The sequence below is a fragment of the Oncorhynchus mykiss genome, chromosome 19 (assembly GCF_013265735.2).
Source record: "Oncorhynchus mykiss isolate Arlee chromosome 19, USDA_OmykA_1.1, whole genome shotgun sequence".
NCBI lineage: Eukaryota > Metazoa > Chordata > Actinopteri > Salmoniformes > Salmonidae > Oncorhynchus > Oncorhynchus mykiss.
Genome location: NC_048583.1, coordinates 3,506,181 through 3,533,597, shown reverse-complemented (window position 1 = coordinate 3,533,597; position 27,417 = coordinate 3,506,181). Strand labels below are relative to the sequence as shown.

Below are 27,417 nucleotides of genomic sequence, written 5' to 3'. Positions count from 1 at the left end.
TTGGGGGGGAAAAAACCTAAAGCGTTGTTATAGTCCCTACCTGTTTCACTATGTTTTCTCCCATTTGGTGCCTAATGAACACACCCATGATCTGGTGCCATCAGTTATTTTAGATTAGACTACGTGGATATCTCCTGGTGTACATACTGTGTTGACTTGTAGTGTAATAGTGTGGATGACTGTGAAGGAGGGATGAATCCTCTGGGCTGTAAACAAGTGGAGAATAGCCCTCCTGTCTCATCCCTCCATCCGAGTACATTTCCGTCGTAGGGAAGATTTCCTGGATAGCGTCTGGCTAGCTAGGAGGATATTTAGAGAGTCTTGGCAGTGAAATATCTCTTCACTTATAGCATTATAAGCCTTCTATTGACTCTGCAGTGCCAGACTCTCTCTTTGTGTGAGTCTAATCTAAAAGGAGAATGCCAGTGCTGTCTTGGCCTGCAGAGACCACTTGAAAGCGCCACGTAGAAGATTCTACAGCGCAAACCAAGACAGAAATGGAATGGATTAGCCAGCTTTGACGTGAAGGACACGAGTCAAAGGTGGCATAAAAAACAGTTGATTAGGTCTAATAGGACTCCGCTATACCACAGCAGTTTGAGCATCTGGTTAGACTGTAAACTCTCCTTCCAGACCCACATCAAACATCTCCAATCCAAAGTTAAATCTAGAATTGGCTTCTTATTTCACAACAAAGCATTCTTCACTCATGCTGCCAAACATACCCTTGTAAAACTGACCATCCTACCGATCCTCGACTTCGGCGATGTCATTTACAAAATAGCCTCCAATGTACATTCTTCCACTGCAAATCTACCATTCCAGTGTATTTACTTTGCCACCATGGCCTTTTTTTTGCCTTTACCTCCCTTATCTCACCTCATTTGCTCACATCGTATATAGACTTGTTTATACTGTATTATTGACTGTATGTTTGTTTTACTCCATGTGTAACTCTGTGTCGTTGTATCTGTCGAACTGCTTTGCTTTATCTTGGCCAGGTCGCAGTTGTAAATGAGAACTTGTTCTCAACTTGCCTACCTGGTTAAATAAAGGTGAAATAAAATAAAAAATCAAACATCTCCACTGTAACTATGTAGCAGGCTAGCTAATAGGCAATGGCCAAGCTCACTTTGATTCCTTATAGGTCATGTCTTTGAAAAGTAGAATCTAGTGAGTGTTGTTAGTGCTGCTAATGTTTATGAATGGATTAGCCCCACAGACACATGTACTGTACAACCACTGGCTCTTTTAAAAGTTAAAGGAACCAGAGAGGCTTGACCACGCAGCCCCCGAGGCCCAGAGCAGAGGGCCTTAGCCCAGCCTGACCTCACGCTCATCTAGCCCTCTCCCTCCACCTCCCCCAGACCCCCAGCTCCAGGCCCTGTCTCTAGGGGAAATATATGTGGGCTGGAGCTTGGCCAAGGGCGGCTGGGTTGGAGGTGGGGAGGTACTGCTAGGCAGGGCTTGATGTGCTGAGTACTCCTTGGAGAGGGAGGGAGGTTTATTTGATGTAGACAGACCAGTTTCCTGAGCGAGCGAGAGAGTGGAGTGGTAGAGGTGGTTGGAGAGGGGGAGGTTCTGACCAGGCACATTGTAGTGGAGCTCCTAGATGTAGCACTTGGCCCTTCAGCAGCCCAGGGGGAATAACATGGGCTCCTCTGGCAGCAAAGCCTGCCTGAAGACTCCTCCACATACCAGAAAGAAAGGCAAGGTGTGTTTGTTTTCTCTCTCTCTTCTTTTCTCTCTCTCTTTCTTTCTCGCTCCGTTTGCTTTATTTTTGTTGTTTTTGTTTTGCGCATCTGTTGGCGGGCTGTTTGGCCTCTATCTCTCTCTATCTCTCTCTATCTCTCTATCTATCTATCTATCTATCTATCTCTCTATCTCTCTATCTATCTATCTATCTATCTATCTATCTATCTGTTCCCTTACAGCTGACCGATTGGATTCATGACTATAAAGTGTGTGTTCATCATGCCATGTGTCAAATAGAGACGGTTATGAAGTGATCGTTGTGTCTCTGTTTTAAAGAGTGTGGACATTTATTATAGCACCGTCTCTGTTTGACCATTTTAGAGAAGTGTGTGTGGGATTAGTGCAGGGTGTAGCCTTCCATCCTTTCAGGATGTTGAGACAATGTTGATATGTATGAGAGTGTAAGTCCGTAAGAATGATCAAGTTCAGAGATAATTTGTGTATGTGACATCTGAGAGGAAGCGTGTGTGTTTTAGACTCAAACTATCTACTTATTAATGCGTAGGCCTGTCAGATGAGTTTTCATAGTGTTCCCTGTTTCTAAGATGCCCAATGTCACTTCTAAGTCACCCTAAAAGTCGTCTCTCCACAGTATGATAACGGCGTGATATGGACACACTGTCATAAGGAAAACAGTGTCTGGTGTCGAGACAGCTGCTGAAAACGCTAGCCTGGTTCCCAAATCCGTTTGTGCTGTCTCGTCAACTCCTACGGCACCATAGAAGATGGCAGACGGCGCTAACAGATCTGGGACCAGGCTATGAAAATGCAGCTCTCAGAAATGTGCTGTTTCTGTAGCCTACCCAGCAGGCTAATGTAGGTTGTAGTAGGTTGTTGTTAGAAGTTACAGCATTCCTCGACACGCCTATAGGAATATGTTATTAGGTCACCATACTGAAGCCTGTCATTTTTCAAAGTCTAAGAAGCTATTGTTGCCAAGGAATGATGTTGTGGAAAGATGACTGTCAGTCGAGTCATAATGTCTGACGTAAAACCATTGTCTGGTTCCACTTGAAACGGAAGTCTCACATAGTTTAGGAATAGTTTTTCCATTGACTTAATAACTAATAGTCTCTCTCTCTCTCTCTCTCTCTCTCTCTCTCTCTCTCTCTCTCTCTCTCTCTCTCTCTCAGCGTGAAGAGACATTGAAGCTGAAGAAAGGACTGTCCCTGGAGCTTTCTACCCTGCGCGATGAGCTCAGTAAGAAAAAAACACCTCAAGCATGTCTACCTCTCTACCTCATGTCTACCCCTCTACCTCATGTCTACCCCTCTACCTCATGTCTACCCCTCTACCTCATGTCTACCCATCTACCTCATGTCTACCCCTCTACCTCATGTCTACCCCTCTACCTCATGTCTACCCCTCTACCTCATGTCTACCCCTCTACCTCATGTCTACCCCTCTACTTCATGTCTACCCCTCTACCTCATGTCTACCCCTCTACCTCATGTCTACCCCTCTACCTCATGTCTACCCCTCTACCTCTTACATTTGCACGTTTATCAGCACGTCGGTTGCTCAAGGAAGCGCAAGTGTTTGTCTGAAGCAGAAAATCTGTAAATAAGAAAATGATCAACGAAAACATTTAATCTGACAATTGTGTCTCGTTATGAGTGAAGCCAACAAGTTTTTTTTGTTTTTTTACAACACTCAATGTGAATGAACCTTCCCTCTATTTCCCTCTCATTTCCCTAACCTGTTGGCTTATCATTAAGGCCTTATCAGGTCGTCAACTGCCTTCCAAAGCACTGTGTGCTGGCCAACTCTCTGCCTCTGTGTAGACATTATTAGCCCCCACCCCCTAGGCATGCTGTATTTGGGAGGCATGAATGCAAGCCTCTGCATGTTTTGCAAAAATGTGTGTGCCTGTGTGTACACCTGTTAGCATGCAAGTACGTGTGTTTGCGCGTGTCAGGGAAATGCATTGAACTGATGTTATTGGTAGCCCGTGCAGCAGTCATAAAGCCTTCATAATTACAGACCGTCTCCTTTGTCCACGGTCTTCCTTCAAGCATGACTTAACGTCTTCCCTCCAAGCCTTCACCAACAGTAGTTAGTGGTAGTCTCTCTGCAGCATCATCTCTGTTTACCCTTATGGAGACATGCTACATCACTGTCGTGACAGGACAATAGTCTTAACATAATGGGGTTAAGTGCTGTGAAACTGCTTGTCAGGGAAGGGGGTTGTTCTCTTTAGGAGGAAATGTTCAGACTGTAATTCTGGAGAAACGTCTGGTTGTTGTAGGGCAGGGATCAGCAACTAGATCACACCGTGGGACGATTTTCTTTCTTGAGGAGATGGTCAGGGGGCCAGAGCATGATTACAAATACTTTGTAGACTGCAGATATAATATTTGACTAAAACACAGTCATTTCAAACCTTGCTTACATTTGGATACAATCACATATATCTGTTATGCGTGGGGTATCCTTATGAACTAAATTAAAATCACTTGGAGCTGATTTGCTGGTGTTTCTAGTCGCTCTTTAACTCTTTTTACATGGGGGGCCAAATAAAATCATCTGCGGGCCAAATTTTGTTGTAGTGTAATCTGACATGTTGACAACATTTCGATCCATGTTTCCCCAGAATTTCAAATACATCCCATTGTAAAAACATGCGTCCTTCCTCCCTTCAAGATGATCCCTGATCTGACACGACTGGATAGGTCAATAATATGGGATAGAATCCATGCTGACAGCTATCCATTTTTCTTAGTGGTGATCATTTCAAACAAGGCGGGAAGGTGTTTGTGAACATGTTGAAACACTCATTGTTGTGGCTGTGTTTCATACATTACAAGGCATTCTGGTCTGTTCCGCCAATGACATCAGAGTGGCGTTCCAGAGGAATGGGCTTGTTCAGTTCTGTTCCTTCGACTTGGCCCAGACCCCAGATGTTGTAATGTGTTACGAAAGGGAGAGGAAACGTGCTCCGTTTCACTTTACCCACGTGCCCCCATGACCGTCTCAGACGTCCTGCCAGACCTCGTCAATCCTCGCCAACTGTGCAAAATGCCTTAGAGGCATCTGGTTGGAATGCCTGTACAATGTGGTTCTGATGAACAATACCAACGGCCGTCTGCTGTCAGGGATATAGAGAGCTAGAAAGCCCCCTTCTCTTTTAAACAGACAGGCACACACTCTCACATGCATGGTAGACAAACACACAACACTCCGACTACAATTCTGTCGTTTTTTTCTTTCACACACTTTTCTCTCTCACACACGTTTATACAAACAATACTTTTACTACACAGTGAAAACCATTCCGTCTCAACACACACACTCGTGTAAGCCCGGACACACCCTTTAACTGCCGTACCAAGCCCTCTCCCCCTAAAAGCAAACACGTGCATAGATGCACTTTCTTTCCCACCGAACCTCAGCAGAAAATGTATCGACTACCATCTGTTTGATGAGCGGGGGCTTTGGTGTGCTTGTTGAACCTTGACCCCTGTTTTTACACATGACTGTGGAATGTATGAATCTCACTCTCACCACCTCCTTCAAAACTCTGTCTGTTAACGTCAGACTTTGAGAAGTGCTAACAAGTCTCTCTGCTATGTCTACTGTATGTTTGACCAGCAGAACCTGTGCCAATACGTTTCTCTTCAAGCTAGTGAAAGAACGTTGTCAGTCTGACTTCCAAGGATTTTATTTGTCTTTCCGACAGTTTGGGAGTTAACAGTTCTAGGCTCTTTATAATGAGTGGATAATGGTCACAGTTAAAATTTGCGGATTGAGTTAGTGATATTTCAGGTTTGGCATTGAAGCCCGTTATCTACTTCCCCGAAGTCTGATGAACTAATGAATACCATTTTGTATGTCTCTGCTGGTTAGCATTGGCTTGTGAAACGACCTCCAACTTCCTTCGTACTGGACACAGATACATAAAAATGGTATCCACAAGTTCATGTTAATCTGGGGAAGTAGATAAAGGGGATTCATTGCCTAAATCCTGAACTATCCCTTTAAATCTGATCCTAGATCAATTTTATCTTGAGCTGATAATGGCTACAGTAATAGGCTTGAGTAAATCCTGATCCTAGATCTGCCCTTAGATATACATTCTTTCCAGCTCCCTTCCTTGTTCCTTCTTGACCCATGATGTCGTGTTATGAAACAATTTGTGGGGGGGCAGCGCTGATGTCATAATACGGGGGCCACATGCCAGTCACACCTGCCCCTAATCCACACACACACACACACACACACACCCTTTCTGTTAGTTACCCCATAATAAAGACAGGACCCGTCTGTTAACGGGCTCACAGCTGCCGGCCTTTATGACAACATCGCCGTGGCAACAGGCCTCAGAGTTAATCCCACAGGGGAGGATATGAGGAAATGTCAACTGTCCAGGCTGCTCTGTGCTGCGCTGTGGGAATCTGGTATTATCATTACATATGTATTTAAATATAGTCCTGTCATTAGATGTCGATTAAGTAGGTTATAGCCTACTAGACCCAAATGAATTCTACTCCTGGTTGGGCAAAACAATTACGTTCAATGGAGATCTGCTGTTGAAGGGGCTTTGTAGTTCAGGGCCTGGTTTAATGGGTCCTGGAATCCGGCCCTTAGTTTTCAGCGGACATGTAAAGTGCTGTGTGAAAGGGTGCATATGATTCTGATCAGGATTAGAGGTTGGGGTTGGATTGTGCAATGTTGGAACAGTGGTGCATTTTTCCAGTGCGTCGTCAGATGTTCACATCCAATTGGTGTTTATGCAACGCTGTTACAACAACACCAATTGGCCGTTAGATGTTATTCCAACGCTGTCGCCCTCTTATTACAGTGAAGTCATTATTTATCATAGAGCCTCATTCTGGGTAATTGTGTTTTGAAAGTGAATTCTAAAATACAAAGTGACAATGACATGGTCTCTCTCTTTCTCCTCCCTCTCCTCCCCCTTCTCCCCCTCCCTCTCTCTCCTCCACCTCCCTCTCTCTCCTCCCTCTCCTCCCCCTTCTCCCCCTCCCTCTCTCTCCTCCACCTCTCTCTCTCTCCTCCCTCTCCTCCCCCTTCTCCCCCTCCCTCTCTCTCCTCCCCCTCCCTCTCTCTCCTCCCTCTCCTCCCCCTTCTCCCCCTCCCTCTCTCTCCTCCCCCTCCCTCTCTCTCCTCCCTCTCCTCCCCCTTCTCCCCCTCCCTCTCTCTCCTCCCCCTCCCTCTCTCTCCTCCCTCTCCTCCCCCTTCTCCCCCTCCCTCTCTCTCCTCCCCCTCCCTCTCCTCTCCCTCCCTCCCTCCCTCCCTCCCTCCCTCCCTCCCTCCCTCCCTCCCTCCCTCCCTCCCTCTCCTCCCCCTCCCTCCCTCTCCAGTCTCCTCGTCCCAGTGCTGTGAGCGGCTGCAGAAGGAGAAGGAGGAGGTGCGGGTGTCTCTGGAGGAGGCGGTGCGAAGGGTCCAGAGGGATCACCAGGCTGAGCTGACCGGCCTGGAGGAGAGGCTCAAGGCCTTCTACCAGGCAGAGTGGGACAAGGTGCACCAGGCCTATCAGGAGGAGGCGGACAAATGCCGCGCCCTCATGGAGCAGCAGGTCAGTGGTCGAGGCGGTGACCGGGCTTGTGGTGACCGGGCTCTGAAATGTTCAACTTACTAACTGGCTGAACGGGGCACGTGTTTAACTACAACCTGTTAGCAAGTCGGAGTTTCCTAGTTCCGACTAGCACGTGAACACAGCATTTGAGCACTTCTGAAACACTCCACTGGCTCTCAACCGCACCACACACAGCGCCCAACTCCTAAACGCTTCCCGAGATTTACGACCGTTGCCATGGTTATTACTCCCTGATGTCATCAGCGGTAGAACGGGGTCGGGATGGATGAATATGAATTGGCACGTAGTATTACTTCCTGAGTCCTCTATGGCCTACATCTAACTGGTAATTCAATTAGCGATAAATCATCCACATGAGCTTGTTCCAAATCAGATACTTTTTAGCACACCTACTCCCACGCACAAAACACACACCTCATACACACGCGGACTCCTGCACATACACACACACACCTCACACACACGCAGACTCCTGCACATACACACACACACACACCTCATACACACGCAGACTCCTGCACATACACACACACACACCTCACACACACGCAGACTCCTGCACATACACACACACACACCTCATACACACGCAGACTCCTGCACATACACACACACACACCTCACACACACGCAGACTCCTGCACATACGACGGCCTATAGGGAGGAGGTGAGGGCCCTCGGAGGGTGGTGTCAGGAAAATAACCTCACACTCAACGTCAACAAAACTAAGGAGATGATTGTGGACTTCAGGAAACAGCAGAGGGAACACCCCCCTATCCACATCGATGGAACAGTAGTGGAGAGGGTAGCAAGTTTTAAGTTCCTCGGCATACACATCACAGACAAACTGAATTGGTCCACTCACACAGACAGCATTGTGAAGAAGGCGCAGCAGCGCCTCTTCAACCTCAGGAGGCTGAAGAAATTTGGCTTGTCACCAAAAGCACTCACAAACTTCTACAGATGCACAATCGAGAGCATCCTGGCGGGCTGTATCACCGCCTGGTACGGCAACTGCTCCGCCCTCAACCGTAAGGCTCTCCAGAGGGTGGTGAGGTCTGCACAACGCATCACCGGGGGCAAACTACCTGCCCTCCAGGACACCTACACCACCCGATGTCACAGGAAGGCCATAAAGATCATCAAGGACATCAACCACCCGAGCCACTGCCTGTTCACCCCGCTATCATCCAGAAGGCGAGGTCAGTACAGGTGCATCAAAGCTGGGACCGAGAGACTGAAAAACAGCTTCTATCTCAAGGCCATCAGACTGTTAAACAGCCACCACTAACATTGAGTGGCTGCTGCCAACACACTGACACTGACTCAACTCCAGCCACTTTAATAATGGGAATTGATGGGAAATGATGTAAATATATCACTAGCCACTTTAAACAATGCTACCTTATATAATGTTACTTACCCTACATTATTCATCTCATATGCATACGTATATACTGTACTCTATATCATCGACTGTATCCTTATGTAATACATGTATCACTAGCCACTTTAAACTATGCCACTTTGTTTACATACTCATCTCATTTGTACATACTGTACTCGATACCATCTACTGTATCTTGCCTATGCTGCTCTGTACCATCACTCATTCATATATCCTTATGTACATATTCTTTATCCCCTTACACTGTGTACAAGACAGTAGTTTTGGAATTGTTAGTTAGATTACTTGTTGGTTATTACTGCATTGTCGGAACTAGAAGCACAAGCATTTCGCTACACTCGCATTAACATCTGCTAACCATGTGTATGTGACAAATAAAATTTGATTTGATTTGATTTGATTTGACATACACACACACACACCTCATACACACGCAGACTCCTGCACACACACAACACTGCTGCCCCACGTATATAGAGACATAAAACACACACCTCATACACACGCAGACTCCTGCACACACACACACACACACACACACACAACGCTGCTGCCCCACGTATATAGAGACATAAAACACTTCCCGTTTCTGTTATGCTGCTTTCACACTGTATTTAAATACTGGATTCTCCACACAGTTCATTGTATTATTTCTCATTTGAACTGCCCTGTTAGGAGCAGGTGACACCAGCATTTCACTGCCCCCGCTATAACACCTGATAAACTGTGTATTTAAATACTGGATACTCCACATAGTTCATTGACACCTGATAAACTGTGTACGCAACCAATAACCTTTGATTTGAAATGTGTCATAATAGTAGGGGGGAATATTAGTAGTATGAATTGAAAGTATAAAGAGGAAACCTTGGACTATTGAGATTCACCCCGTAACTGATGCTCAGCTTGTAATGGCGTACTTGTGTTACTGAGAGGAGCCCATGGAATTAGAATGGTCAATCAATCCATTTTATTCTTCTCTCTGTCAGCTGGAGGAGATGAGGAGCAGACAGGAGACTCTGAGGAGAAACTCTGAGGCCAGCCACGCTCAGCAGATGGACACGCTCAGACTGACCTACGACACCGCTGTCCAAGGTGAGGACACACAACCACACACCTTCACAGAACTCATTGAAATTCATCCCTCTATTCTTCTGTCCTAAAATGCATGTTTCAACCCATCCACCCATCAATCCATCCACCCATCAATCCATCCACCCACCAATCCATCCATCCACCCATCAATCCATCCACCCATCAATCTATCCACTCATCCATCCATCCATCTCAGGCATCCACACACTTGGTTGGTTTTCACATGAGAAAGGTTTAATCCAAAGTGTTTTAATTGGTGAATAAGTGACTAGTTTTCCTCCATCATTGACTCAGTGTGTGTGTGTGTTGTTGTTTTGCAGAGCTCAGGAAAACCCTGGAACAGGACTTGGAGAACCTGGACAAAACACTAAAGGAAACGGAGGCCACTCTCACTGTAAGATCCATGTTCCCTGTACCTCCCTCCCTCCCTTACCAACACGTTTACCCAATACAGATACTACTATCTTCTGTATGTCTTATATAGACTCAGTATCAGGGAGGAACACTGTTGTAGCGTTGACTTAACTCTCTCTCTCTCTCAACCACTTTCTCTCTCTCTCTCACCCCCACAACAGGAGAAAATCCAGGACCTCACATTGGAGAACGAGGCGCTGAGCGAGAAGCTGCGAGCGGAGGAAGAGAGGAGGAGGATTCTGGCAGAGAATAACCAGGTAAAAGGAATATGATGACACCCTATGTAGTGGTCTAATTATGCCCAGAGCCCCATGGACACAGGAAGGTGCTGAAGAATGCTATTGTTCTGGTACACTGTGTACCTCAGTCAACAATACTACTGCTGTGAGACAGATGTCCCAGTTTACTGCTTCTTTTTTGTTGTTATTGAACCTTATGGTCTTTTTACTGGTGCAATACTGCCCCCTGTTGGTTGCTAATGGACATGCAGCACTGGCCATTGTGTCCGTTTCTGAGATGGCAGTGTTTGGGGATTTATCCACAGTGACTCATGCATATTTAGTTTCATTTGGGAATCAAACCCACCACTCTGGTACTGCAATCATCCATCTTAAAGTGGGTTATTGAGACTGTTGTTTGTCTGGAACAACAGTTTGTAGGGGATAGAAGAGGTTAGGAATAGGACTCTGGTTTGTGAATGAAATTCTCTCTCTCTCTCTTCCCCCCATTTTTCTCTCTTCCCCATCCTTCTCTCTCCCCCTCTCTCTTCCTCTCTCTATCTCTCTCTCTCCCTCGCCCCCTCTTCCTATCTCTCCCTATAGAAGGACTCCCATGTGTTGTATCTGGGACAGGAGCTGGAGAGTCTTAAGGTGGTTCTGGAGATAAAGACCAAACAGCTTCATCAACAGGACAAGAAACTCATGCAGATGGACAGGCTGGTGAGGACGTACGCACACACACGTCAATGAAAACGCGCCTACACACGCACACACGCATGCCCTGAGCTTGCCCCGGTGTATGTTCGCTGTTGTCTTCGCTAGCTCTCTCTGTACATCACTGAAAGGGTGCGCCATCTTATGTCATCCCTTATAAGACACACACACATTCCTGTGTAGACGGAGTGTTTTAGTAAGGGTTTGTTTGGCCGTTCAAGCTCGTGATAGATTGTCTTCAGCCTTGGGAGTCACCACATAGAGAGTCATTTCACTGCAAAACAAAACTGCATAAATACCCCACGAATATTGAGTCATGAGTGGAAAGATTGAGTCTGCCTCGCCGCAGGCTTCAGAGCAACCTAGTTAAACAAATACCTTTGTCTCAAAGTGCTGATTAGAATCCTGGGCCTAAACCGCCTAGGAGCGGTGGAGACCTGCACACTGAGATCATCCACAGCTATTGGGACTTTCTGGTACCCAGAAGTTTATTGTGCATAAATAAAAGCTGAAAACAAAACACAACCGTTTGTGCATCAAGCCATCATCAGTGTTTAATGGTGGGCACAGACACCAGCCTTCTATTAGAGATTCATTGCATGTGTCACGTGATCGAGTGAGCAAATCGCTGTGTCGCATTAGTGGAAACCAAGACTCTTCCCAGGAGAATTAACGTGGCAGGTTAGGAGAATTAACGTGGCAGGTTAGGAGAATTAACCTGGCAGGTTAGGAGAATTAACCTGGCAGGTTAGGAGAATTAACGTGGCAGGTTAGGAGAATTAACCTGGCAGGTTAGGAGAATTAACGTGGCAGGTTAGGATAATTAACGTGGCAGGTTAGGAGAATTAACCTGGCAGGTTAGGAGAATTAACCTGGCAGGTTAGGAGAATTAACCTGGCAGGTTAGGAGAATTAACGTGGTAGGTTAGGAGAATTAACCTGGCAGGTTAGGAGAATTAACGTGGCAGGTTAGGAGAATTAACCTGGCAGGTTAGGAGAATTAACGTGGCAGGTTAGGAGAGTTAACCTGGCAGGTTAGGAGAATTAACCTGGCAGGTTAGGAGAATTAACCTGGCAGGTTAGGAGAATTAACGTGGCAGGTTAGGAGAATTAACCTGGCAGGTTAGGAGAATTAACCTGGCAGGTTAGGAGAATTAACCTGGCAGGTTAGGAGAATTAACGTGGCAGGTTAGGAGAGTTAACCTGGCAGGTTAGGAGAATTAACCTGGCAGGTTAGGAGAATTAACGTGGCAGGTTAGGAGAATTAACCTGGCAGGTTAGGAGAATTAACGTGGCAGGTTAGGAGAGTTAACCTGGCAGGTTAGGAGAGTTAACGTGGCAGGTTAGGAGAATTAACGTGCCAGGTTAGGAGAATTAACGTGGCAGGTTAGGAGAATTAACGTGGCAGGTTAGGAGAATTAACGTGGCAGGTTAGGAGAATTAACCTGGCAGGTTAGGAGAATTAACCTGGCAGGTTAGGAGAATTAACGTGGCAGGTTAGGAGAATTAACCTGGCAGGTTAGGAGAATTAACGTGGCAGGTTAGGAGAGTTAACCTGGCAGGTTAGGAGAGTTAACGTGGCAGGTTAGGAGAATTAACGTGCCAGGTTAGGAGAATTAACGTGGCAGGTTAGGATAATTAATGTGGCAGGTTAGGAGAATTAACGTGGCAGGTTAGGAGAATTAGGTTAAGGTTAGGAAAGAGGTTAGCTAAAATGCTAAAATTGTCCCAGACACGATTCAAACATAAGCCTGCCCTGAGAACAGTCTTTGTTTCCATTAATGCGATGCTGCGAGCAAATCTATAAATGTAAACAAGTACATATTATCATGGCATGATTCAAGTACAGGAGTGGGGAGAAATATCTCATTTGAACTTTTCCATTTGTGTTGTCTGTCTGGCGCCAGATGGAGAGCAACGTGAAGCTGGAGGAGCGTCTGAACAAAGTCCAGCAGGAGAACGAAGACTACAGGGCCCGCATGGACAAACACACCGCACTCTCCAAGTACGTACTGCAGAGAGGAGTGACTCATCTCTCTCCAGAATCCTCATCTTCACCATTTGTCCTTCCAGCAGGGTTTCTAGCATGCAGAATGTGTGTGTTCCTATGTGTCCGTTTCTCTGTGTTGCTGTAACAGAGGCTGTTCAGTGAACCACCTTCACTTTGTGTGCGTCTTCCTCTCTCTCCTCTGTGTATCTTCCCTCTCTCTCCTCTCTCTCCTCTGTGTATCTTCCCTCTCTGACCTCTCTCTCCTCTGTGTATCTTCCCTCTCTCTCCTCTGTGTATCTTCCCTCTCTGACCTCTCTCTCCTCTGTGTATCTTCCCTCTCTCTCCTCTCTCTCCTCTGTGTATCTTCCCTCTCTCTCCTCTCTCTCCTCTGTGTGTATCTTCCCTCTCTCTCCTCTCTCTCCTCTGTGTGTATCTTCCCTCTGACCTCTCTCTCCCCTTTGTGTGTATCTTCCCTCTCTGTCCTCTCTCTCCTCTCTGACCTCTCTCTCCTCTCTGTCCTCTCTCTCCTCTCTGACTTCTCTCTCCTATCTGTCCTCTCTCTCCTCTGTGTGTATCTTTCCTCTCTGACCTCTCTCTCCTCTGTGTGTATCTTTCTCTCCTCTCTGTCCTCTCTCTCCTCTCTGACTTCTCTCTCCTATCTGTCCTCTCTCTCCTCTGTGTGTATCTTTCCTCTCTGACCTCTCTCTCCTCTGTGTGTATCTTTCCTCTCTGAACTCTCTCTCCTCTCTGTGTGTATCTCTCCTCTCTCTCCTCTCGGTTTGTATCTTCCCTCTCTCTCCTCTCTCTCCTCTCTGTGTGTATCTTCCCTCTCTCTCCTCTCTCTCCTCTTGGTGTGTATCTTCCCTCTCTGACCTCTCTCTCCTCTCTGTGTGTATCTTCCCTCTCTCTCCTCTCTCTCCTCTCTGTGTGTATCTTCCCTCTCTGACCTCTCTCTCCTCTCGGTTTGTATCTTCCCTCTCTCTCCTCTCTCTCCTCTTGGTGTGTATCTTCCCTCTCTGACCTCTCTCTCCTCTCTGTGTGTATCTTCCCTCTCTCTCCTCTCTCTCCTCTCTGTGTGTATCTTCCCTCTCTGACCTCTCTCTCCTCTCTGTGTGTATCTTCCCTCTCTCTCTTCTCTCTCCTCTCTGTGTGTATCTTCCCTCTCTGACCTCTCTCTCCTCTGTGTGTATCTTCCCTCTCTCTCCTCTCTCTCTTCTCTGTGTGTATCTTCCCTCTCTCTCCTCTCTGTGTATCTTCCCTCTCTGACCTCTCTCTCCTCTCTCTCCTCTGTGTGTATCTTCCCTCTCTGACCTCTGTCCTCTCTGTCCTCTCTCTCCTCTCTGACTTGTCTCTCCTCTCTGTCCTCTCCGCTCTGTGTGTATCTTTCCTCTCTCCTCTCTGTGTGTATCTTCCCTCTCTCTCCTCTCTCCGCTCTGTGTGTATCTTCCCTCTCTGTCCTCTCTGTGTGTATCTTCCCTCTCTCTCCTCTCTCCTCTCTGTGTGTATCTTCCCTCTCTCTCCTCTCTGTCCTCTCTCTCCTCTCTGACTTCTCTTTCCTCTCTGTCCTCTCTCTCCTCTCTGTGTGTATCTTTGCTCTCTGTCCTCTCTCTCCTCTCTGACTTCTCTTCCCTCTCTGTCCTCTCTCTCCTCTCTGTGTGTATCTTCCCTCTCTGACATCTCTCTCCTCTCTGTGTCTCCTGCAGGCAGTTGTCCAGTGAGCAGGCCATGCTGCAGCAGACCCTGCAGAAGGAGTCCAAGGTCAACAAGCGTCTCTCCATGGAGAATGAGGAGCTGCTGTGGAAGCTGCACAACGGAGACCTGGCCAGCCCCCGCCGCCTCTCACCCTCCTCGCCCTTCCACTCGCCCGGCAACTCGGCTTCCTTCCCCACCGCCGCAGCCCCACTCTCGCCCAGCAGATAACCCAAACTGGATACCAAGGGGAGAGAGAGAAAGAGAGTGTGTGAGTGTTTGTGTGGATACCCCCTCCAACACACCCTAGAGACAACCCCCCTCTACAGTCCCTTACCTCCTACCCCCCAGATCACCAACCCCAGCCTCTCAAGGAGACAAAGCTGTTCCAAATACGGATGGACTACTTCATATGATGACGCTGCCGTTTTGGCTTCTGCCCACAATGACTTGTACAGACGTTTTCTTTGCTCCCAGAAAGAGAAGACAATGTTGCACAGATGCACTTACTTAAAAGCGTGGGACAATTCTGCCTTCGTTCTTTTCTGCCTGATTTCTCTCACTTTTTTTCCCCCTCAGCAGAGAGAAAGACCAGGCAACTTAAACCTCAGGGTTTGTACATAGCTTCTCAGCTCGTTTTCATTCTCCTTCTTTTATTTGTGCATCGTGTTCCCCGCTCCCCGAATAAAGTTTGTGCGAAAAACCTTGGAGCCAGAGACGGAAGTGGAAGTGAGACATCGCATTCCCTTTTTTCTGGTTCATATACAGTCAATGAAAAAAAAAATCTATGGTAAATGGCCTGAGTGGGGCATCTTCATTTATCCGCCATCTTTGGTATAGACTTTTAGGGTGACTTATTGAAGAGCAGAGCTTTATCCAACAAGCTTTTGACCTGTTGTATAAACAGTCTCTATCTGGGCGCGGATATTCAGTTAAAGTGAACTTTAATCCCAACCCTTCATCTCTCTACCGTAATAAAAGTGTGGAATGTATTTACCCATCTGTGCTTTATCGCTCAGAATGTTCCCAGTCCAAAACTCCACAACTTTGTGTCGAGCCAATGTTCTCTCAAACCTCTCCACGTCTCCAAGAATGCCTCAAACTGACCATCATTTTGTTTCATTTTAAAAGGTAAATAAACAAACGATAAAAATAAAAAAATCAATGTCAATGTTATATTTATTATTCCTCTATAAATACATAATTAAATAGTGGATATGATTAGGGACATATAGGTATTTGTATAATGTGATACATTGGAAGACATTGGAAGTCCTTTACCTGTCAAAATGATTGACCGTTATGTCGAAGCAGAGTGTGTGTGTGTGTGTGTGTGCGCACGCTCAATCTTGTTGTTGTGCAGTAGTACCTAGAGAAAGGAATCCACCCTGGAGGGCACAGATCACCCATTTAACACCTACCTCAGTGGCCTCAAATCTCCTCTACGACCACTCTACTGTGCTTTAACATGGAAGTAATGCACTCTCTTTTCACTGGTGAGGTTTTGGTGCTCTGGTGTCTGTCTGTAATGTACTACTGGTTTGTTTGCACACACTATTCAGTCATGTCTAGTGTCTGTTATCTCTGGCTGCAGTATTAACAGGTAGAAACTAGTGAATGTTTTAAGGGTTGGCTTAAACCAAGGGGAGAAAAATGGGCGTGTTCCAGGTTGTCTTTAGCGCAGTGGATCTGTGCAGTAGATTAGATCTCACAATGTCTAGAGAACTGTTTGTCTGAGGAAGCCCATTTATATGATAGAGCAGTCTCTTTTGAGATTGGAACGTTGGATTGGAATGTGCCCAGCGAGGACGACCTGGAACGTGCCCAGCGAGAACGACCTGGAACGTGCCCAGCGAGAACGACCTGGAACGTGCCCAGTCTGGTTGCAAGTGAGAACTCTGGGGGGGAAATATAGGCAATATTTCTGTTAAAGTAAGAGTTGATCATAGTTAACATTTTATTAAAATTGAGTCGCAATCTGAAATTATTTGAGTGGAAAGTACACAATTGTACCATTATTTATAAAAGAAAAACATGTAAAAATCGGCCAACAGTCACATTCACGTTGTTATTTTTAACAGTGAAAGACATGCTCCGGTACATTGACGACTAAGAAAGTATGTTTTAAACCTCCTGCTTTGGGCTGGATGTGTAGATCACATGCATATGGGCTAGCAGCAGGTGGCCTAGCAAGTTAAAACGTTGGGCAAATGGCCAAAAGGTTGCCAGTTGGAATGAACAACAACAGCTCCTCTGGCACCCAATGTGGCAGCCCCCCCCCCCCCCCCCCCCCCCCCCCCCCCACACCTCTGATTCAAAGGGGTTGGGTTAAAAGCTGAAATACATTTTTGGTCTGCAATTGACGATGAAAATAAATGTAATCCTTTAATAATCTATGAGCAGAATTACTGTTTTACCTCAATTAGCATCAAGATTGTTATGATTGGATGTTCTCTATGTAACACCACCTTCAGCCTGTCCTAATTGAGGCAAAACTCTTAACAGGATCGATGTCGTCTGGCGTTCTGGTCAGTTGGACATCAGGACGGATGGACGTCGGAGGCCCGGATCATCATGACTACGGATTTGATTGAATACCACCAGCCGTGCCAGGTGTACCAGACCACCCCGTCATCCATCGCCGCTTGGTACGGCCCGTTGTAGTAGTGACCGTTCAAGTTGCCAGACTCACACCTGGTGGAGAGACGCAGAATGACACCAACATCTGAGATTCAGAGTAGAAGGTCGCGTTCCATTGCTTGGACATTGCCAGATCTATGCTACCATGATTACGATAATGATTACGATAATTGTGAATGAATCGTGAATAATGATTAGTGAGAAAGTTAGAGGCATAAATATCATAATGCAGAAGGTCAATACTCTGTTCAGAGGTGACTGAATCTCCACAGTAATGCAGAAGGCCAATACTCTGTTGAGAGGTTACTGAATCTCCACAGTAATGCAGAAGGCCAATACTCTGTTGAGAGGTTACTGAATCTCCACAGTAATACAGAAGGCCAATACTCTGTTGTTGAGAGGTTACTGAATCTCCACAGTAATGCAGAAGGCCAATACTCTGTTGAGAGGTTACTGAATCTCCACAGTAATACAGAAGGCCAATACTCTGTTCAGAGGTTACTGAATCTCCACAGTAATGCAGAAGGTCAATACTCTGTTGAGAGGTTACTGAATCTCCACAGTAATACAGAAGGTCAATACTCTGTTGTTCAGAGGTTACTGAATATCCACAGTAATACAGAAGGTCAATACTATGTTGTTCAGAGGTTACTGAATATCCACAGTAATGCAGAAGGCCAATACTCTGCTGTTCAGAGGTGACTGAATCTCCACAGTAATACAGAAGGTCAATACTATGTTGAGAGGTTACTGAATCTCCACAGTAATACAGAAGGTCAATACTCTGTTGTTCAGAGGTTACTGAATATCCACAGTAATACAGAATGTCAATACTATGCTGAGAGGTTACTGAATCTCCACAGTAATACAGAATGTCAATACTCTGTTGAGAGGTTACTGAATCTACACAGTAATACAGAAGGCCAATACTCTGTTCAGAGGTTACTGAATCTCCACAGTAATGCAGAAGGTCAATACTCTGTTGAGAGGTTACTGAATCTCCACAGTAATGCAGAAGGTCAATACTCTGTTGAGAGGTTACTGAATCTCCACAGTAATACAGAAGGTCAATACTATGTTGTTCAGAGGTTACTGAATATCCACAGTAATACAGAATGTCAATACTATGCTGAGAGGTTACTGAATCTCCACAGTAATACAGAATGTCAATACTATGCTGAGAGGTTACTGAATCTCCACAGTAATGCAGAATGTCAATACTATGTTGAGAGGTTACTGAATCTCCACAGTAATGCAGAAGGTCAATACTCTGTTGAGAGGTTACTGAATCTCCACAGTAATACAGAAGGTCAATACTCTGTTGAGAGGTTACTGAATCTCCACAGTAATACAGAATGTCAATACTATGCTGAGAGGTTACTGAATCTCCACAGTAATACAGAATGTCAATACTATGCTGAGAGGTTACTGAATCTCCACAGTAATGCAGAATGTCAATACTATGTTGAGAGGTTACTGAATCTCCACAGTAATGCAGAAGGTCAATACTCTGTTGAGAGGTTACTGAATCTCCACAGTAATACAGAAGGTCAATACTCTGTTGAGAGGTTACTGAATCTCCACAGTAATGCAGAAGGTCAATACTCTGTTGAGAGGTTACTGAATCTCCACAGTAATACAGAAGGCCAATACTCTGTTCAGAGGTTACTGAATCTCCACAGTAATGCAGAAGGTCAATACTCTGTTGAGAGGTTACTGAATCTCCACAGTAATGCAGAAGGTCAATACTCTGTTGAGAGGTTACTGAATCTCCACAGTAATGCAGAAGGCCAATACTCTGTTGAGAGGTTACTGAATCTCCACAGTAATACAGAAGGCCAATACTCTGTTCAGAGGTTACTGAATCTCCACAGTAATGCAGAAGGTCAATACTCTGTTGAGAGGTTACTGAATCTCCACAGTAATACAGAAGGCCAATACTCTGTTGTTGAGAGGTTACTGAATCTCCACAGTAATGCAGAAGGCCAATACTCTGTTGAGAGGTTACTGAATCTCCACAGTAATACAGAAGGCCAATACTCTGTTGAGAGGTTACTGAATCTCCACAGTAATGCAGAAGGCCAATACTCTGCTGTTCAGAGGTGACTGAATCTCCACAGTAATACAGAAGGTCAATACTATGTTGAGAGGTTACTGAATCTCCACAGTAATACAGAAGGTCAATACTCTGTTGTTCAGAGGTTACTGAATATCCACAGTAATACAGAATGTCAATACTATGCTGAGAGGTTACTGAATCTCCACAGTAATACAGAATGTCAATACTCTGTTGAGAGGTTACTGAATCTCCACAGTAATACAGAAGGTCAATACTATGTTGTTCAGAGGTTACTGAATATCCACAGTAATACAGAATGTCAATACTATGCTGAGAGGTTACTGAATCTCCACAGTAATACAGAATGTCAATACTATGCTGAGAGGTTACTGAATCTCCACAGTAATGCAGAATGTCAATACTATGTTGAGAGGTTACTGAATCTCCACAGTAATGCAGAAGGTCAATACTCTGTTGAGAGGTTACTGAATCTCCACAGTAATACAGAAGGTCAATACTCTGTTGAGAGGTTACTGAATCTCCACAGTAATGCAGAAGGTCAATACTCTGTTGAGAGGTTACTGAATCTCCACAGTAATGCAGAAGGTCAATACTCTGTTGAGAGGTTACTGAATCTCCACAGTAATACAGAAGGCCAATACTCTGTTGTTGAGAGGTTACTGAATCTCCACAGTAATGCAGAAGGTCAATACTCTGTTGAGAGGTTACTGAATCTCCACGGTAATACAGAAGGCCAATACTCTGTTGTTCAGAGGTTACTGAATCTCCACAGTAATACAGAAGGTCAATACTCTGAGAGGTGACTGAATCTCCACAGTAATACAGAAGGTCAATACTCTGAGAGGTGACTGAATCTCCACAGTAATACAGAAGGTCAATACTCTGAAAGGTGACTGAATCTCCACAGTAATACAGAAGGTCATACTTGCTGAACCACCAGCCTGACATGTCATGGCGGATACACTTCTCATTGTCCTTGTTGGGATGGTCGTAGGTACTGAACTTGACTCCCAGTTGACCGGCCCCTAGACTGTTCCACTGCCCACTGGGACGGGAGTGGGCTTCGGGGAGGGCGTCCCCCGCATTGCCAGTGTACTCACCCAGATGAAGCTTATACTGGTTCTGGAGGGGGAAGAGGAGTATTTTAGGTAGTAACTTTTTAAATATTTAATGGGGAAATAAGTCAGTGATTTTTTGAATATGTAAAAATTTAAAATCACTGAACTATCCCCTTTAACCTGATCTCAAATTTCAACTAAGTGTAGTCTTCAATTTAGACCTCAAACAAATGCCTACATTGGTGTGCACACACTGCAGAAGTCCTGGGCCAGAATTCCCCACGCCAAGTGTAAAAGGCACCACAACTTTAGGTAATAGGCTGATGACCCGGAGTGATAGACCAAGGTATGTAAACATGCTTATACTGTAACACAGTCAATGTTCTCCTAAACAGAGCACTGCTGAGATGTATCTTTTTGAAAACTGCTGTCTACAAATATTGATCTTGTTCCACGATGGGCTAATATGAGAAGGTGAATGAAGAGGATTGCTGGTTTTCCCCAGGACCTTTTGCTCAAGGACATTCAAATCACATTGTACTTGTCCCATGCTTCGTAAACAACAGGTGTAGACTAACAGTGAAATACTTACTCGCCGGTCCTTCCCAACAATGCAGAGAGAAACAACAGGTGTAGACTAACAGTGAAATACTTACTCGCCGGTCCTTCCCAACAATGCAGAGAGAAACAACAGGTGTAGACCTAACAGTGAAATACTTACTCACGGGTCCTTCCCAACAATGCAGAGAGAAACAACAGGTGTAGACTAACAGTGAAATACTTACTCGCCGGTCCTTCCCAACAATGCAGAGAGAAACAACAGGTGTAGACTAACAGTGAAATACTTACTCGCCGGTCCTTCCCAACAATGCAGAGAGAAACAACAGGTGTAGACCTAACAGTGAAATACTTACTCGCCGGTCCTTCCCAACAATGCAGAGAGAAACAACAGGTGTAGACCTAACAGTGAAATACTTACTCGCCGGTCCTTCCCAACAATGCAGAGAGAAACAACAGGTGTAGACTAACAGTGAAATACTTACTCGCCGGTCCTTCCCAACAATGCAGAGAGAAACAACAGGTGTAGACTAACAGTGAAATACTTACTCACCGCTCCTTCCCAACAATGCAGAGAGAAACAACAGGTGTAGACTAACAGTGAAATACTTACTCACGGGTCCTTCCCAACAATGCAGAGAGAAACAACAGGTGTAGACTAACAGTGAAATACATACTCACCGGTCCTTCCCAACAATGCAGAGAGAAACAACAGGTGTAGACTAACAGTGAAATACTTACTCGCCGGTCCTTCCCAACAATGCAGAGAGAAACAACAGGTGTAGACTAACAGTGAAATACTTACTCACCGCTCCTTCCCAACAATGCAGAGAGAAAGAAAATAATAGAAAAGTAATAACACTTAATAATAAATGCAGAATGAGTAGCGATACCTTGGTACTGGTGCCCCGTGTACATAGCCGAGTCGATGTGCAGGAGTACGAGGTAATTGAGGTAGATATGTACATATAGGTAGGGGTAAAGTGACTAGGTAACAGGATATATAATAAGAAGTAGCAGCAGCATATGTGATGAGTCAAAAGAGTTAGTGCAGATGGGGGTCAATGCAAATAATCTAGGTAGCTATTTGGTTAACTATTTAGCAGTCTTAAGGCTAGGGGGTAGAAGCTGTTCAGGGTCCTGTTGGTTCCAGACTTGGTGCATCGGTACCGCTTGCCGTGTGGTAGCAGAGAGAACAATCCATGACTTGGGTGGCTGGAGTGTTTTATCATTTTTAGGGCCTTCCTCTGACACCGCCTGGTATAGAGGTCCTGGACAGCAGGGAGCTCGGCCCAGTTATGGACTGCACTATCCTCTGTAGCACCTTGTGGTCGAATGCAAAGCAGTTGCCGTACCAAGCAGTGATGCAGCCAGTTAAGATGCTCTCAATGGTGCAGCTGTGGAACTTTTTGAGGATCTGAGGGCCCATCACAAATCAGCCTCAGCCTCCTGAGGTGGAAGAGGCATTGTCATGCATTCTTCAGGACTGTGTTGGTGTGTATGGACCATGTTAGTTCCTTAGCGATGTGGACACAGAGGAACTTGAAGCTCTCGACCCACTCCACTACAGCCCCATCAATGTGGATGGGGGCGTCCTCGACCAACCATTTCCTGGAGACCACGATCAGCTCCTGGCACCACACTGCCATGTCACTGACCTCCCTATAGGCCAGAGCTCTCAAACCTTGTCCCTGGAGAGCTACCGTCCTGTAGGTTTTCACTGCAACCATAATCTAGCACACCTGATTCTAATAATCAGCTGGTTGATTAACTGAATCAGGTGATTACAACAGGGTTTGGAATGAAAACCTACAGGAAGGTCTCTCTAGGGACAGGGTTGGAGAGCCCTGCTATAGGCTGTCTCATCGTCGTTGGTTATCGGGCCTACCACTGTAGGCCCGATAAGTAAACTTAATGACGGTATTGGAGTTGTGCGCGGCCGCGCACCCTGAGGGGCTCCCGTGTTGAGGATCAGTGTGGTGGATGTGATGTTGACAATCCTCACCACCTGGGGGCGGCCCAGCAGGAAGTCCAGGATTCAGTTGCAGAGGCAGGTGTTCAGTCCCAGGGTCCTGAGATTAGTAATGAGCTTGGAGGGCACTATTATTTGAACGCTGAGCTGTAGTCAATGAACAACATTCTCACATAGGCGTTCCTCTTATCCAGGCGGGAGAGGGCAGTGTGGAGTGCAATGGAGATTGCGTCATCTGTGGATCTGTTGGGGCGGTATGTAAATTGGAGTGGGTCCAGTGTGTCTGGGATAATGGTGTTGATATGTGCCATGACCAGCCTTTCAAAGCATTTCATTGCTACAGTTGTGAGTGCTACAGGGCAGTAGACATTTAGACAGGTTACCTTGGCCTCCTTGGGCACAGGAACTATAGTGGTTAACTTGAAACACAAAAGCTATTACAGACATGGTCAGTGAGAGGTGGAAAATATCAGCTGATCAGCGCATGCTCTGTATACTAGTCCTGGAAATCCCCAGTTTATACAGTATGAACGGTAGATTGGTTCGTTTTTTTTTGCGAACAAGGACTTATGTCAACAAAGAAAGGGAAGGGGGGGGGGTGTTGGGTTAAAGACAAAGGAAGGAGAGATACTACAAACGTTCTTGTTCTTTACGTTCTATCAAGATCTCAACTGCCTTTTGTACAGTTTGAACAAGAGTAGACAAAATAGTGACACCCAATGTTATGGGAAAAGCGTGTCTGTTCCGTGTGAGGAATGTCTGCTGTGAAGACCGTGGTGTTGTGTTCACGTGTACCTTTTCATCATCAACTTTCATGTTTCTGTACTTGGCGAAGCGCTGGTTTCCGTCAAAGTCCTCCATGTTGATCTTTAGGTTGTAGTCGCCTAGAAAACAGAGTCAAATACCGGTCATAAAGAGCCAAAATGGCCACCGATTGTAACCCAGGTGGGTGAGACAGTAGTGGTGGTGGATGAGTTGAGTTGCTGTGGCCTCGTACAATGTAAAGCACTCGGGGCCACGATCAGACTTGAGATAAGTGAACTTAACAAGGACTTAAGCCAATAAAAGATTGACTTATGTCAACATTTTTGGACTTGAGTCCATTTTAAGTCAACTTATCTCAAGTTGGAAATTGGGCTCTTTAAGCTTGATTGTAGTTAAAAGGTCTATGTAATATAAAAGCAACTCATTATTAGGTACATTCCATGTGAATTTGGCCACATGCCTTTTAGATGTTTTTTCTAGCCAAGAGTTGTTACCTGACTAGGAAAACTCTGTGTCCTAGTTATAACCTGAGTAAGGCCAGGAAAAACTCTGGGTCATATTACTATTACAGCCTGTTCCTAAGGGCCGGGAGTTTTTCCTGGTCAGATCGTGGTGGGGAAAAGCTCTTGGCCCTAGTTGTAGGTTTTCCTCTTCACCTTGAGAGGTGAGGTAGTGTAGGGGGTCGTTCCCTAGCCAGAACTCTCCGTCTGACTCGCTGTCTCCAAAACCATGCTTATACTCCACCCACGCTCTGTAGAGGGAAGGAGACACACCCACATGCACGTGATGCTAAACCTGAAACCAACGAGATTCCACGCCAGCGGGAGTGGAAAATGTTTTAGTATCTCAGATTGTTTTGGCAATTCTCACAAAAATGTAATTGGGAGGAAGGATGTTTGAGTTATATCATTAAAAGTACCAAAGTGCCCACTCTGGAAATATGATGTACTTGTAGGGTATATTGTTCCAAACAATGTCTTTAACATTTGTTTTAAATCAAAAAAAATTGTTTTGAGATATTCATATTTATAGTGTTGAATAAATAAATATGAATGTGTAAGTCAGAGTCTGGACATATTCCATCAGTTAGATCACATTATAAAGAGTATGATGACACCATGATGTTGTCTGTATCTGGTGCGGTTCACAGGTCATAAGGTCTTACAGGAGACGTGTAGGTCTTAAATGTAGCCACTTTAGGCCCTTTTATCACACGTTTTCTTTCCACCTACCTGTCGAAGGACTCCGTTCCGTCCTTTCTCCTCTGGAAGACAGTCCAGCCTCCTCCATCACTCATGTCACAGAACACCATGAAGGAGGAGGGAGCCTGGTCCGGTCTGATCATATACAGGCCACTAACGGAGTTCCCATCCTTAAAGATCTCAGCACAGTCTGACACACAGAGGACATGGTTACAGTGCTTGCACACCAAATGGCACCCAATCCATTCCTTATACAGCGCATAATCTTTCACTATTTATGTCTGTTTTAAAAACTAAATCGAATTGCTAATCAAACATGAATCACACAAAAAAACGAAATCCAGTTCAGTAAAAAGACATTCCATTCATTCTATGTTCTACCCATAGAATTCCACATTAACAAAAGGAACTATGGGGTTCTACCCCCTGCCTGACCTTTGTACTGGCCCCCAGTCTGGAGGTGTGTCTGGGGGATCTGGGGCAGCTTCTGGGCCTGGCTGAGGTGAAGCTCCTGGATGTAGCGGTGCTGGTCGTTGATCACCCTCACCAGGTCCTCCATCTCAGCCTGCAGACGCCCCACCATCTCCCCACACTGCACTGGGGCCTAGTGGACAGGACAGACAGGGGGAGAGGGGGACCCTGTTCACTCTCTCAGGCTATACAACTCATTTAACAAAACCGTTTTTTTTTTTAAAGTAATCAGAATGATTCGTTCTATCACAGTTTTCAAGATAAGATAAAGGAACAAGTTTGTTCATTTTATGTGTTAGCCTACAAATGCTAATCTCAGTACATTAAACAATAACATAAATACAGAAACCTGTTATGATGTAATCTGATATAAACTATATTTGGATGCAGAGACAGACGATGCATGCACACACAAACACACACACAAACATACATGCAGGTGCATGCAGAATACACCAAAATGGCACATACGATGTCATCATCACAACGTATGTGGGTGTTAAGGAAGTAGAATTATGCACAATATGAACCAAAGCCAATCAAAATGTAAATAAATCTTACCGAGTGGCATTCCGTGAGGAACAAAAGCCCCAAAACTACTATGGTGGACGCTCCTGCCATGGCGTGTGAGCTATGTTCAACCACCAGTGTTACTGACGCTCTGTTCACCCTACCCTCTGACAACCCACCATGGAAGACACTGGCTGCATCCCAAATGGCACCTGGTCAGTAGTAGTACACTATATAGGGAATAGGGTTCCATTTGGGACGCAGGACACTAGTGTCTAAACATCGGAATCGGCACGAGTGTTCTGCTGTACTTTGAAAAATGGCTAGTGACTTCCCACCATAGTCTGGCCATTGACCTTCTGATTAAACCTTGTTGTGTCTAGTGGTCTATTGGGTAGGAAGAGGGCTGCCTTTTGTAGTGTCTTCCCTCTATCTATCCTCCCTTCTCATAACCCAACTGGTGATACAATACCACCTTTTACTGGTGTCCTCTCAAACATGGCCCTTCCGACTCTTATTTGAGTTCAACGACTTGTAACTTTCCCTGCCTAAAGTCAACATTCCCCTTGTTTCATGTTTTAGCTCTAGTTTTGATTTACTTCTATTAATTCAATGGTTTTGATTCAGGTCTTTTTTCATAATTAGGCCGTCATTGTAAATAAGAATTTGTTCTTAACTGATTTGCCTAGTTAAACAAAATACATGCATAAGGCTTTTCTTCCTCATATAAAAAAAAATATATGTAAATATTTGGTGGAATGTGTTTTAATAAATGTATCTGTCCATTCAGTCTTATTCATTATGAACTAAAAGGCTAAACTGATCTCAGATCAGCACTCTGAGACACTTTGTGGATACGGACCCAGGACGTCAAGCCAGTTCCACTGTTGTTTTTTTTTCATTCTTCCCCTCCAATCAGGGGCTGATTTAGACCTGGGACACCAGGTGGGCGCAATTAATTATCAGGTAGAACAGAAAACCAGCAGGCTCTAGACCTTATAGGGTAAGATTTGAATACCACTGGTTCACATGATAGCTAAGGTGAGCTGTAGTAAGGTGTGTTCAGAGGTGTGGCCTGAATGGTCTGATCGCTCCAGGGGTGAGGTGTGTTTACATGCTGATGTGATTCTGCCCAGAGGTATTTGTCTGATGTGACCAGGCCTCCAGGCAAGTGTCTGAGGGAGAGCTGGCTGGCGTAGAGATGCCATGTATCCAACTCCAGCTACCTCCAATTGATGCTGGGTGACCTACAGAAAGCCTGTTGATGCCGGCATTATTGACCCTGACTAGTAGAGGTCACAGGGAAACCCAGTGTGGGTGCC

The 27,417-nt window shown here is 45.4% G+C and overlaps 2 protein-coding genes across 4 annotated transcripts in view; one reads left to right on the top strand and one right to left on the bottom strand.

Moving 5' to 3' along the window:
- The window catches only part of LOC118941414 (microtubule-associated tumor suppressor 1 homolog), a 90,456-nt gene extending 74,456 nt beyond the window's left edge, over positions 1–16,000 (top strand). For all 3 annotated transcript variants that reach the window (XM_036953975.1, XM_036953976.1, XM_036953974.1), the window contains 8 exons: positions 2,889–2,955; positions 7,077–7,291; positions 9,710–9,815; positions 10,136–10,209; positions 10,391–10,486; positions 11,051–11,167; positions 13,068–13,165; positions 14,854–16,000. In XM_036953975.1, the coding sequence (XP_036809870.1) occupies positions 2,889–2,955; positions 7,077–7,291; positions 9,710–9,815; positions 10,136–10,209; positions 10,391–10,486; positions 11,051–11,167; positions 13,068–13,165; positions 14,854–15,070 (990 nt within the window). In that variant the 3' untranslated portion in view covers positions 15,071–16,000. The remainder of the gene's footprint in view (positions 1–2,888; positions 2,956–7,076; positions 7,292–9,709; positions 9,816–10,135; positions 10,210–10,390; positions 10,487–11,050; positions 11,168–13,067; positions 13,166–14,853) is intronic.
- Positions 16,001–17,142: 1,142 nt separating this feature from the next.
- LOC110497299 (fibrinogen-like protein 1) lies at positions 17,143–26,294 on the bottom strand. The gene is made up of 7 exons (XM_021573345.2): positions 26,147–26,294; positions 25,550–25,718; positions 25,145–25,304; positions 24,569–24,663; positions 23,943–24,031; positions 20,485–20,681; positions 17,143–17,533 (listed from the first exon to the last, which is right to left on the bottom strand). Exons 1-7 carry the CDS (start codon positions 26,204–26,206, stop codon positions 17,380–17,382), a joined length of 924 nt encoding a protein of 307 aa, XP_021429020.2. The 5' UTR covers positions 26,207–26,294; the 3' UTR covers positions 17,143–17,379.
- Between the last annotated feature and the right edge of the window lie 1,123 nt (positions 26,295–27,417).